The sequence below is a fragment of the Pinus tabuliformis genome, chromosome 4_2 (assembly GCF_031772625.1).
Source record: "Pinus tabuliformis cultivar Carrire ecotype Pingquan chromosome 4_2, CPIR1, whole genome shotgun sequence".
Classification (NCBI taxonomy): Eukaryota; Viridiplantae; Streptophyta; class Pinopsida; order Pinales; family Pinaceae; genus Pinus; species Pinus tabuliformis.
In genome coordinates this window covers 557,891,913-557,905,905 of record NC_142304.1, presented here as the reverse complement: position 1 = coordinate 557,905,905, position 13,993 = coordinate 557,891,913, and the positions used below count along the sequence as shown (strand labels likewise).

At 42.0% G+C, this 13,993-nt stretch overlaps 1 protein-coding gene across 2 annotated transcripts in view; it reads left to right on the top strand.

Annotated features, from left to right (window-relative positions):
* The window catches only part of LOC149170481 (Phosphoglycerate mutase family protein), a 268,273-nt gene that overhangs the window by 148,668 nt on the left and 105,612 nt on the right, over positions 1–13,993 (top strand). For both annotated transcript variants that reach the window (XM_089423912.1, XM_089423911.1), the window contains exon 3: positions 1,649–1,828. In XM_089423912.1, the coding sequence (XP_089280038.1) occupies positions 1,649–1,828 (180 nt within the window). The remainder of the gene's footprint in view (positions 1–1,648; positions 1,829–13,993) is intronic.

Below are 13,993 nucleotides of genomic sequence, written 5' to 3'. Positions count from 1 at the left end.
GCAACTTGCCTTGGAAAATGTGAAATGCTTGAAATGTGAGACTGTCATGTTGAGAACTGAAAATGAACCATATACCATGTCTAGAGAAAAATACATACTCAATGACACATGACCATGTGGACAAGACATAGGTGCACTGAAGACATGGGCTGGATTGGCCCTATAACTAGCGATCACCCCCATCTGTCCAGTAGGTCCATCCTAAGCCCTCCATTCTGTTCAGGTCGAAAAGACGCAACAGTGAACTCTAAGTGGATTGTGCATGGCTGACTACAGAAGGCCTAGGACATCCTAATACAACACCAGATGGCCTACAAGGCTTTAATGTGCATTCTCTGGGCTTACGATGGTGCTGCCAAAAAGAAAATGTGCATATATGTACCTCTGCTGAAATGAGGGCTAACATTAACCACTAAGAGGAAATAAAAATGGCATGTCATTCAGCTCAGGAGAATTTCATGAGCATTGGAACATGGCCACTGATAGCATTTTTGACTGATGGTACCATCTGTTTTATCACACAACTTTAATTGGCCCTCATGTCTAAGACAAGGGTGACATATGGAGGTGCCATTGTGCATCAATTCTGAAATATAAGTCATATATAAATTTATAATATAACTGCAAAAACAAAAGATAAACATAGAATATACTATCTAGAGCTACTGAGACAACTGACCATGACATGCACATTATTGACATTGTACAAACAAGTATGTGTCTGAAATAGCACTGGAACTAGCAAGGGAAAGATATCAGGAAAATAAAGACACCCAAAAGTATGTCTACTACCTGTTGGTGCTGCAGGTTGAAAGTGTGGCTCCAGCAAAATCTTAAAGAGGTTGTTTCTTGCAAAAATCCAGAATTGTGAACCGAATTTTACTTGGTAAGCATTTTGATCTGCTTGATGTTGTTTCTTAAAGAGAAAATTCACGCCAGAGGCTTTGGACACTTTCTGGTTACGAAATTGAGCTAATATACTATGACAAATTCCGGAAACTAGGGAAAATACTATTCAGAAGCAAACTGGCCTTAAATTGCAGAAATGGGGAGAATGGAAGGACTCCCCTTTAAATATATGCCTATGACCATAACGATTAGCCCTATGACATGAATGTTCCACTTCCTACCCCTTGTAGACTTCAAATTGAGGGTGCCTTATTATGGCTTTAATTACATTTTAATTAATATCAAGTATGGTTTGAATACAAATCTAAATTAATTTCTATAGGTCCTCACCGCCCCACCGCCCCCTTCCCCAACCCCCCCACCGCCCCCCTCCCCCTCACCCCCCCCTGCCCTTCTCTACTCCTTGTCCACTAACATTAACAATTTTATATTTTAATGTCTACTGAGAGTCCACTGCTCTCATGGTTATTCAAGTGTAGTAATATATAAAATTTCAGAGGTCAACCTAAAATGGTTTACAGTAATAGAGAACTGTTAGTTGGAAAGTTACTAATTGCATTTGGGTCACTTGTAAATGTATATACTACCTCTCCATTTGCTTGAAAATATATTGTAGTGACTGCCAATACATTCCATGTGGATTATGACTTTCTTTAGAAATTAGTGACCTGTCACTTGAATGCTTTCTATGCTGTTAAGGTTTAGTTTCTCAAATATTCACTTTGTCTTGTTGATGCAGTGATGCAACCCGAACACGTCAGACACTCCAGATCATGCAAGAACATGTAAAAGATTTTTTGGAAGCAGAGGTGCATTTCATGGGAAGCTTTTATTCGGTGGCTGCAATGGATGGACAGACTGCTCAGCATTTGCAGCAAACAGTTTGCCAATATTCAAGAGATGACATACTTACTGTAATGTGAGAAGAGATTGTGTCTTCATTTCATATTAGGCTTCAAGAAAAATCTTTTGACTCTCACAGCTCATATTTACGGATTCAGTGTACTTTCATATAAAGAAAATTGGTTTGATTGCATGAAAATTTAGTCATCAAACCTTACACATAATATTTTAGTTTTGTCATGGGTCGTTTCACTCTGACACAAAATGAAACTATATTTCAAGGGTGGTGCAATTATAGTGTAGCTTGGAATTATGGGTAAATCCTGAATATACTAAGGTTTTGTCAAGTTGTCAATGTCATCTTCATGCAAATAATATTAATTTCCTCGCTTAAAGCTTTTAGTTAATTGGTCTTATCTTAGTAATATTTTTTTCCTTTGTGAATCAATAACATTTTGCTATGAAACACATTGATCTCCAATCTAAAGCATTCACAAGATTAGATTCTTTTGAAAAATTGTTGAATGTGATTGCACATTGTTGGAAGAAATAAACAATTAATTGAGAATATTTCTAATTAAATAATATTGATAGACACATGAGAGGTTATCTGGGTTGGTGAAAACGATGATTGTCTTAGCCTCCACTCGGATTCAAATCTAGAAAATTGGCCAAGTCACTCCTTCAATAATGGCTGAAGGTGGTAGAAACATCATGGCCATTAAGCGGGACCAGTTGGCTTCACACTCCTTTGGATTAAAAACTGCAAATGGTGTCCCAGCATCTGGTCATAGCTTCAGGTTCCTGGGATTATGGGTGTGGTATGACTCTTCTATAAGCATTCTTGATACGAAATAATACTGCCATTAAATATGTATTATGTGGTTTTATTGGGCACAAACTATTTAGTACCCTTCAAGCTGTTAGTTTTTGTAGCATTGAAGGTGTTCTAGTCACAAAACTTTGTGAAGAGGCTAAAACACAAGAGTTCTCTATAACCCAGAAATCATTTTTGGAAATTCTACCTAGAAGTGTCTCAAATAGATTATTAGTTTATTTTTAAATATTTCCTAAGTCTAAACTTAGGAAAATGGGTTAATTAATCAATATTAATTGAGAAAGGTGTGAATCATCTAGAAACTCAAACGGATCGACTATGAAATATTATTAGCCTTTGATTAAGTTTTAATCTTGGCTGTTGGAGTCCCAACAAAATATTATAATTTATAAGAAGAAGTTGATGGGTAGATGGAGAACAACCAGTGCAGATACTCAGTTGCCTAGGCAGTTTGATTTTCCTAGTAGCAAAGATCTAGCAGAGAAGATTGAGCCAGAGGGTGAGTCGCAGGTGGCAGAGGAGGTCAACAACATTTCTGGAGGAAGTCTTCCAGACCCGAAAGAGACAGTGAAAGAGAGTGTGAAATTCCCAGAGGGTTTGCGCAAGGACTGCACAAGCATAGCAACAAAACAATTTGATCTAGCTGGAGGAGCTAGTGATGCAACAACTGGAGGCTAGGATTTTGGTCAGATGAGCCAGTGAGTCAGCTCTAGAGCCAAAGAGAGACAAATCTGTGGATAGCTTTTCGGAGGAAGCTACAACAGAGCCTATGCAAGCTTTGCGCGTTGACACAGGAGGATCGGCGTGTGGTTAGGGAGGCAAATTCGGGGACAAAAATCAACGTGGGGTGAGGAAAAATCCTCACAATAATTTTGCCAGTATTTCTCTCAGATTGGATTGCCAGTAGAGCATCCAAATTATTGTACTCAGATTTTTGTTGTTGCATAATAAAAATAAACCCTCATACTGCTGCACCGATTTTCCCACATTGGATTTTTCTGAGGACTTTTGTCCAAAATAACAGTGTCAATTTTATGTGTGTGTGTGCTAGATTATTTCTCAGTTCCTATTTTTGCTTCCGCAATATTTTATTTGGTGAAGAAATTGCAGTGTGAATATTTCGTTATTTTGTCGTAAACAAAATAAACTGCATAATTAATTTTTCAGTTAGAAGAAATATTTCCAGTTGCTGCATTTCAAGGAATTTTCACATGGTATCAGAACATATTTGACAGACAGAAGGCTTAGAGTCAAAGGGAGAAAATTTCACTGTTGAGAGGGAGCAACAGGATGAAATTTTTAAGGGCTATGCTGTGCCAAGCCAGACAATTTGAATTGCTAGAAAAGGTTTGTTTTTTCAGTGGCAAAAAAGTTTGATTTATCCGGGGAAGCGATTCCAACAGGTAGAGGGAGTAACAACTCCATATTTTCGCAGAGCAGATTTCTTGTCTTGGCACAAAGGGTTTCTAGCAGTTTGTTAGAGCAAATTCAGTGCTGGAAGGAAGAAAAATAACACACTGAAGTATACCCAGAATTCTGTTAGTTTCTGTAGCATCGGATGTGTTCTAGCCTCGAAATTTGGTGGAGAGGCTAGAATACATGAGAACTCGAAAACCCATAAGTTGTTTCTAGAAATTCCACCTACAGATGACTTAATTAGATTATTAACCTATCTTTTAATGTTTCCTAAGTCTAAACTTAGGAAAATTGGTTAATTAGTCAGAATTAATTAAGTCAAGGTGAGAATTCTCTAGAAACTCACACGGATCGATAAGGAATTAATTTGGGTCCTTGATTAAGTTCTAATCTTGGCTGTTGGTGCTCCAACTGAGGATTATAAGAAGTCGATGGGTAGATGGAGGATATACCAGTGCAGATACTTAGTTGCCCAGGTAGTTCGATTTTCTCAGTAGCAGAGACTCAGTAGAGAAGATAGAGACAAAGGGTGAGTAACAGGTGGCAGAGGAGGTCAGCAACATTTTCGGAGGAAGTATTCTAGTTCCGGGAGAGGCAGTGAGAGGAAGTGCGAAAGTCCCAGAGGGTCTGTGCAAACATTGCACAGAGGTTGACGCATAAGGATCTACGTGTGGCTGGGAAACCAGTTCCGGGAACAAAAATTATCTATGGGGTGAGGGAAAATTCTCACAATAATTTTTGCCAGTATTTTTCACAGATTGGATCGCCAGTAGAGCATCTAAATTATTGTACTCAGATTTGCTGCTGAAGAATAATAATAAAACCCTCATTTGCTCACTGGTTTTCCTGCATAGGGTTTTTCTGGGGACAATTTTCCGAAGTGTTAAATTTTTGTGTGTGCTAGAATTTCTTAGTTTCCAGTATTTTATTTTCTGCAGTATTTTTACTGTGAAAATTGCAATAGTGATTTATTCATTGTTATCTATAGCAAATAAATTGCATAATTAAATTTACAGTTAGAAGAATAATTTCCAGTTACTGCAATAGATGAAATTTTCACATGGAATCAGGGCAATTATGATGAGGGAAGCTCAAAAGTGATAGGTAGAAATTGACCAGATTCAGAGGGAGTTTGGCAGCATGATTTCCATATCTGCGTAAAGGCTAGCTTAACAGTTCGAACTTCTAGGTAGAGGGTTCGATTTTTTCTTTGCAGGTGGCAGGAAAAATTCGCAATGCTTGGAAAGTAGTTCCAGCAGGTAGTGTAAACACTAGAAAGAAGTTCCAGTGAAGCAGATCAGACTTTTGTTGAGCAGATTCCTTGCTTGGTCGCAAATGGTTTTGCAAAATTCGAAAGAAGAATAACACACAGTAAATTCTTCAGTATGACCATGGACAAAATTGACATTCAGGAGGCTTCAGATTTGTCTTCCAGGTTGGAGGACGAATTTGCTTGCTTGTCAGGATCAACTTCACAGGGTGTCTGGTATATAGACAGTGGAGCATCAACTCATATGATAGGGGTTAGAGAATATTTCTCTAGCTACAAGGAGGAGAAGATGGACTTCCAGATTACGATGGGAAACATAACGAAGTGTACTCCAGTAGGGAGAGGTACCATCGATTTTCAGAGAGTCGGGAGCAAGCACCAACACTATAGATGTATTGCATGTGCCAGGATTGGGTATGAACCTGATTTCAGTATCCCAGTTACAGGATAAGGGATATGATATCCACTTCGTAGGGAAGAAAGTGTTTGTCAAACACTCAAGCTAGAAGAGGGTAAGACAGATTGGAGTTCGAAGCAATAGATTGTACAGGTTGCAACTCGACTCTCCAATGGCACTAATAGGCAGTGACAGTAGCAGTGGGAAGGAACTGAATGAGTTATGGCATAGGAGAATGGGACATCTACACCATGGAGAACTCAAGATGCTCAGGGAAACGATAAAAGGGGTTCCAGAACTTGGTACGAAACAAAATGATGTGTGCAGAGGATGCATACTTGGGAAGTATGCTAAGGCAACATTCCCAAGAAGTGACAACAGAGAAGATGGCGTGTTAGGACTTGTACAATCAGATATTTATGGCCTGATGTCCATTAGATCTCTCAATGGTGCCGAATAATTCGTCACCTTTATTGATGACCATTCCAAAAATATCTAGATCTTCTTCTTGAAGACTAAAGATGAGGTATTCGATTGTTTCAGGGAGTTTAAGGCTCTCGTGGAGAATGCGACAAGGAAGAAGATCAAGGTGCTTCGCTTAGATAATGGTGGAGAATATATTGATAAAGACTTCATAGATTTTCCGCGAAGGAAGGCATCATAAAAGAATGGATAACTCAGTATAATCCATAGCCAAATGGGGTAGTGGAGTGAAAAACATAACCATAGTTGGGCCTACAAAAGCTATGTTATATGTCTAGGATTTACCTAGGTTTCTATGGGTAGAAGCATGTAACACGACAATGTATATTTAGAATAGGACTCCTCATAGAGCATTGGGGAAGAAAATGCCAGAAGGGGTCTTCACAGGGAAGAAGCTAGAAGTTAGTCACTTCAGGATCTTTGGCAGCGTTGCTTATTGCCACGTGCCAGATGAGAAGCGCACCAAATTGGATCAAACTACAGAGAAGGGGTTTCTCGTTGGATATACCGAGACCTCCAAGGCAAAAAGGATCTATATTCACAGCAATAAAAAGATTGTAGTAAGACGAGATGTAAAGTTCATGGAAGATCGAGCTTTTAAGAGATCTCGTGAGATGACTGCAGGTGATCAGAATCAGCCAACTGAAGATCCATTGGTCCAACAACAGGGGTAGCCAATGGGACCACCAATGGGACAGTCACAGGGATCTAGTACAGTAACCAGTACTAGCATTTCCTCAAGAGCAGGGAATCCAATGAGATCTCAGGAAATGGAGCAGCAAGGACAGGATGAGGAGGAGCTGGTAGAACCTCCCACTACTAGTGGTCGAGCCAGCAGAGAGGTTTGTCAAACATTGAGAGATGCAAAGGAGTTTATTGGAACTACTAAGACGAACAAAAGAGAGCATAGATAGCTTGACATGTGTCAAGCATTGGTAGCTCAGGTTACAGAACCTTCCAACTTTCAAGAAGCTGCACAACATCAAGTGTGGGTAGATGCCATGGTAGAAGAATACAACTCTATCATGACGAAAAATGTTTGGGAGGTGGTACCGAGGCCTGAGGACAGGTCAGTTGTAGGTTCTCGATGGATCTACAAGATCAAGTACGCTGCAAATGGCAGTGTGAAGAAGTACAAGGCTAGGTTTGTGGCAAAGGAGCATGCACAGAAAGAAGGGTAGATTATGAGGAGACCTTAGCTCTAGTTGCCAGATACACCTATATTTGGTCAGTTATATCCCTAGCAGCTCAGATGGGATGGCAGATTCACCAGATGGACGTCAAGACAACATTCTTGAATGAGGTGATAGAGGAAGAGGTGTACATTGAACAACCAGAGGGCTTCAAGACTCATGAGAGGTGCACTCATGTGTGTAGATTGAAGAAAGCTTTATACGGGCTCAAGCAAGCTCCCAGGGCATGGTATGGTCGGATTGACAACTACTTGCAACAGATGGGATTTGTCAAGAGTGACGCAGATCCCAACCTTTACTATTTGATGGTAGAGGGTGAGCCACTCATCCTAGTATTGTATGTGGATGATCTCTTCTTGACAGGATCATCAGGGCTCATAGAGGACTGCAAGAGGAACCTGGTAGCAGAGTTTGATATGAAGGATTTGGGGTTGATGCACTATTTCCTAGGATTGGAAGTATGCCAGAAGGTCTGGGAGATCTTCCTTGGGCAGGGAAGATACGCTACATATATTTTGAAGAGATTTAGAATGCAGGATTGTAGACCCATGTCTACGCCCATGATCTCCGACTAGAAGAAGATATATGCATTAGATGACAAGGTTGTCGACCCCACCTTGTATAGACAACTTATCATTTCTCTCATGTATCTGGTCAACACTAGGCTAGATATTTGCTTCATAGTCAATACCTTCAGTCAGTTTATGGTAGAACTAAAGAGGGTACATAGGGCAACAACGAGGCATATTTTGAGGTATGTGCGTGACATAGTCGAGTATGGGTTGAGATATACCCAAGGGGATGATGTCAGACTATGTGGATTCACAGATGCAGATTGGGAAGGTAGTTCAGTGGACAGGAAAAATACCTCTCGGTACTACTTCAACGTTGGATCAATGATGGTTTCTTGGTGTAGTAGGAAGCAAAAGTCAGTAGCCCTGAGCTCTGCAGACTCAAAGTATATGGCAGCAAGCACAACTATGTTTGAAGCTATATGGCTTTAGATGCTGCTAGGAAGCTTGTTCAAGCAGAGGATGGAGGCGACCAATATCTACTGTGACAAAAGTCCAAGCGGGTTTGTGCAAGCACTGTGCAGAGGTTGATGCAGAAGGATCTATGTGTGGGGACAAAAATTAGCTGTGGGATGAGGGAAAATTCTCACAATAATTTTTTCCAGTATTTTTCTCAGATTGGATTGCTAGTAGAACATCAAAATTATTGTACTTAGATTTGCTGTTGAAGAATAATAATAAAACCTTCATCTATTGCACCTGTTTTCCCGCATTGGGTTTTTCCGCGGACAATTGTCCAAAACAAGCCGTGCTAAATTTTTGTGTGTGTGCTAGAATTTCTTAATTTCCAGTATTTTATTTTCCACAGTGTTTTTATGGTGAAAATTGCAGTAGTGATTTATTCATTGTTTGCCATAGCAAATAAACTACATAATTAAATTTACAATTAGAAGAATAATTTCCAGTTACTGCAATAGATGAAGTTTTCACAAATTCTCCATTATGACCATGGATTGATTTGATATTCAGAAGGCTTCAGAGTTGTATTTCAGATTGGAGGACGAATTTGCTTGCTTATCAGGCTCAACTTCGTAGGGTGTCTAGTATATAGATAGTGGAGCATCAACTCACATGACATGGGTTAGAGAATATTTCTCTAGCTACAACAAGGAACAAATGTATTTTCAGATTACGATGGGAAATAGAATGAAGTGTACTCTAGTGGGGAGAGGTACTATCGATTTTCAGAGGGAGTCGGGAGCAAGTTCCAGCGCTACAAATGTATTGCATGTGCCAGATGTTAGTTTTTGTAGCATCAGATGTGTTCTAGCCACGAAATTTTGTGGAGAGGCTAGCATACATGAGATCTCCAAAACCCAGAAACTGTTCTAGAAATTCTGCCTAGAAATGACTTATTTAGATTATTAACCAGTTTTTAAATATTTCCTAAGTATAAACTTAGGTAATATGGTTAATTAATCAATATTAATTAAGTCAAGGCGAGAATCATCTAGAAACTCACATAGATTGATCCAGAGATGATCCTAGCCATTGATTTTTTTAATCTTGGCCGTTGGAGTTCCAACAGAGGATTATTAGAGGAGGTTGATGTGGTGATGGAGAGATCACTCTAGACACTTGCACAGTTTGATTTCTTGGCAGATCGATTTCCAGAGTAACAATAGTTAGTTGCTGGAGAGAGCTAGAGATCGAAGCAGTGAGTGAGGGGCAGAGACAGTGAGGCTGGAGGAGGCATTCCAGATCCAACGAGTGCATTTGCAGAGAGGCAGAAGAGCCACAAAGAAGTTGACATAGGGGCAGCGCAACAACTTCTAGAGGCAAGTTTGATTCGCTGAGAGGGAGAGACGTCTTCAGTTCCAAAGGCTAGGAAGGAGTCCCAGAGTGCCGGAGAAACATCTTTCTAGCTCGCAGAAGGCAGAATGAATTCATTAGAGACTTGTTAGAGGCTTGACATCCAGCAGGCTGAACAGAGGTTGACGCAGAGGGTCAGAGGGCCAAGTTTCTAAAGGAAAGTTGTGCAGGGAGATTGCTTGCGGGGCGAGAAAAATTCTTCACTAGATTTTTGCTAGTATTCTTTTCTGTAGAATTGCCATATTTCGACATCCAGTTGTACTCAGAATTTCTCACTACTGCATAATAATAAAACCCTCAACTACTGCACCGATTTTCCCAAGATGGGTTTTTCTAGTTACTTATGTCCAAAAATAATTGTGTGGTGGCGGTTCCTTAAGATGCTAATCAACAGAAAGAGTACAAGAAGGAGATGGCATGGGTGAAATGGTTGATCCTAGATGGAATCCGTGATCATGTTGTTTCACACATAATTGGCAAAGATACTTCGAAATAGATGTGTGTTGATTTGGGGTAGCATCGGATGTGCTCTAGCCATGAAAATTGGTGGAGAGGCTAAAGCACATGAGATCTCCAAGACCCAGAAATGGTTTGGACAAATTGTACCCGGTTTGGGAGATATTAAAATAATTAATATTTTTAATGGAGTTCCTAAGTTTAAACTTATGAAAAATAAAATATTAATTGGTATTAATATAAAACTGGGTTAGAAGGTTCCAAAAGTCATGGATCAAGCCAAATCTAATCTTAGCCGTTGATTAGAGATTTATTCTCGGCCGTTGAAGGGCCAACGAGAAAAGTATAAGAGGAGGCTTGAGGGTCAGTTGGAGAATACACCAGAGTGATTAGTCATTTGATTTACTAGAGCAGGGTCGCTAAGTAAATTCGAATCAATGGTCAATAGAGAGGGGCAGTGAGTATTAGACAAAGAGGCAGAGATAGTGCCGATAGATCGGCGCAGAGGCAGAGAGGCAGATGCAGAAGCCAGAGTAGGCCACTTAGAGCTAAGCAGAGACAATGTAGAGGCCAGAGGACCCGCGCCATTCACGCAGAGGGCAACAGGATTGACACAAAGGGTCCTAGAGGCCATGCAGTGCCTCAGGGGGCTGACGCAGAGGGTTCTGAGGCTGATGCAGTGGCCAGGAGGGTTGACGTAGTGCTTCAGTGTTGTTGGAGAGGGTTTCGTGGGGCATGTTTTCCGAATACCTGTTTCCGAATAGGGAGGTATTATTGCCGGTTATTTTTCTCTGTTGGGTGAGCCAGTTTGGCACCCAGTGGTACTCAAGGATATACTGCATAATAATATAACCCTCAGAATTGCTGCACCTGTTTTCCCGCATTGGGGTTTTTCCGGGGACGAGTTGTCCAAAAATAACGGTGTCACTTGTGTGTTTGCTATTTCTTTCAGTTGTTGATCTGCAGATGGTTGAGATTGTATTGTGTTTATTTTGATGTTTGTTCGTAATTAACAAGTAGGAGATATAAACCAGAAGAATACAGATAAAATTTCTAATGGATAGACATAGAAATTTCAACATGGTATCAGAGGGTGGTTTCAGATCATAGGAGAGCTGAAGGCACCAGCTGAAGCAGAGCATCTGCACCATAAAACAACTATCCCGAGTGACAGACGTTGTTCTTTGTAGAAAGCGACAGAAGAAGGGTTGATGCAGAGGGACTGTGTCATCAGTCTGGGCCAGAAAGAGGCCAACACAGTGGTTGAGAAGGGCAGAAAAAGGCTCATGCTAACACCAAGAGGGTTGACATAGTTGGCTGAGGGAGCATTTTTGCCAGTGCTGGGATTGCGTAGAGCCTAGAGGCTCAGTGCTTCAAATGCTAAAGCATAGGAAGTTGTGGGCAGTTTGCGGGGAGTGAAGTTGGTGGGGTGATGTGGGCAGAACAGTACCTAACAGGGCAAAACCAAGGTAGAGGGAGTCGCTACCGAGGCGGATTTCTAGCCAAGGAACCCGAATCAGTGTTGCAGGTGCACAGAAGATTAGAGAGGTGTGACTTGACGATTGGTAGGAGGATTTCCAGAAGGGAAATCGAGACTAAGAGGGAATCTAGCAGAGAACTTCCGGGCGGGAAGTAGAGAGACTCAGCAGGAGTCGAAGAGAGAACTTCCAGAGGGAAGTAGAGACTCGGAGGAGTCGACAAGAAGAGCAGAGAGATGGCCATGAATGGGCTGAGGGATTAGGATAGGCTGGATAGGGCATCTAACTTTGTGGTCTGGAAGGGAAGGATCCTGTCCATTCTAGATAGACATCGCATCAAGGCCTTCGCCTTGAGAACAGTGACGATCCCAGTTGACCCGACTGATAATGAGAAGTACAAGGAGGCAATGGCCAAGGTGAAAGGCATCATCCTTGATGGGGTCAAGGATCATGTGGTCCAACATATAGCTGAGAAGGAGACGACAAAGGAAATGTGGGACGCCTTGAAGAAGTTGTACCATCATACTTCTGTGCAGAGGAAGATGTTACTTGAGAATCAACTGCAGTCATACCAGATGCAAAAGGGGGAGCAGATAGATCACTTCCTCGGGAGATTGAAGGAGATCCGGGACCAACTGAATTCCATAGGGGCCACACCGGATGAGGAGATGTTGGTGAGGACCGCTTTAAACGTAGTCTCTGAGGAGTGGGAAACATTCGTCCAGAGCATTCTAGGCAGGGAGAATCTTCTAGATTGGGAAGAATTGTGGGCGACTCTTCGCCAAGAGGAGATGAGGCGGTTGAGCAAGGTGGGAAGTAGCAACAAAGGAGTTAGGATCAAGAAGGAAGAGGAAGAGGATGCAACTTTGGCATCTGCGGGAAAGAAGGAGAAGAGGAAGAAGGACCTCTCCAATGTCAAGTGCTTCCATTTTGGGGAATTGGGTCATTATGCGAACCAGTGTCCGAGGAAGAAGAACAAGGGAGAGGCGTCTGACTCTAAGGTAGTGCCAACGAAGGCAGAGAAGGAAGTCGAGGAGGATGACGATTGTGCCATGAGTGCTCATGTACCTCTAGAGAACAGGTGGGGAGACATTGAGCTATAGTCAGGAGGACTACCGGGGATGAGGGGAAGGATCCTTGAGGTACCCAACCTCTTGGATTATACCTTGCTACGGGAGCCCCAAAGAGAGAGTAGCAGGACCGGCGGATGTCGGTAGAGTCAGATGCAGATGGAGCGACAGAGAGTGCTACAGTGCATGAGTCCCTAGGCAGCGCGAGGCTAGTAGGCTGCAACAGTGTGAGAGGCACAGGAGTGTTGCACCCGTGTAGGATGGCACAGAGAGGTGTGCAACGGTGCGAGATGTAGGGAGTCGTTGCAGCAGTGCAGAGGTCAGTAGAGGGAGCACTTGTTAGCGATAGAGGGAGCTTCAACATCGGGAGCGTTTCTAGCTTGACAGGGATGTCAGAAGTTGGGTGGATCAGTTTCTTACTTCTCAGTAACTGAGTTGCAGTGCAGTAGCACGATGCAGCATGATGAGAGGGGGATGCAGTGCAGATGCAGTGTCGGGAATATGGACCAGCAGCAACATGGATGCAAAGGGAGCTTTCGTACAGATGCAATAGTGGCAGTGGCAGGGCCATGGGCGGTAGTTCAAGATGCAACAATGCAGAGGATGTTGGGCGGGGAGGCCTAGCATCAACACAGGTACTGGTGTTGGATGATCAGGGTGATGCTCAGTGTGGAGTATTACTAGAGCACAGTCCTCGCTAAGAGGGAGTGTTGATTTGGGGTAGCATCGGATGTGCTCTAGTCATGAAAATTGGTGGAGAGGCTAAAGCACATGAGATTTCCAAGACCCAAAAATGGATTGGACAGATTGTACCCAGTTTGGGAGATATTAAAATAATTAATATTTTTAATGGAGTTCCTAAGTCTAAACATAGGAAAAATAAAATATTAATGGGTATTAATATAAAACTGGGTTAGAAGGTTCCAAAAGTCATGGATCAAGCCAAATCTAATCTTAGCTGTTGATTAGAGATTTAATCTTAGCGGTTGAAGGACCAACGAGAAAAGTATAAGAGGAGGCTTGAGGGTCATCTGGAGAATACACCATAGTGATCAGTCATTCGATTTATTAGAGCGGGGTTGCTAAGTAAAGTCGAATCAGTGATCAACAGTGAGGGGCAGTGAGTACTGGACAAAGAGGCAGAGATAGTGCCAAGAGACTAGCGCAGAGGCAGAGAGGCAGATGCAGAAGTCAGAGCAGGCCACACAAAGCCCAACAGAGACAACGCAGAGTCTAGAGGGCCTGCATCATCCACG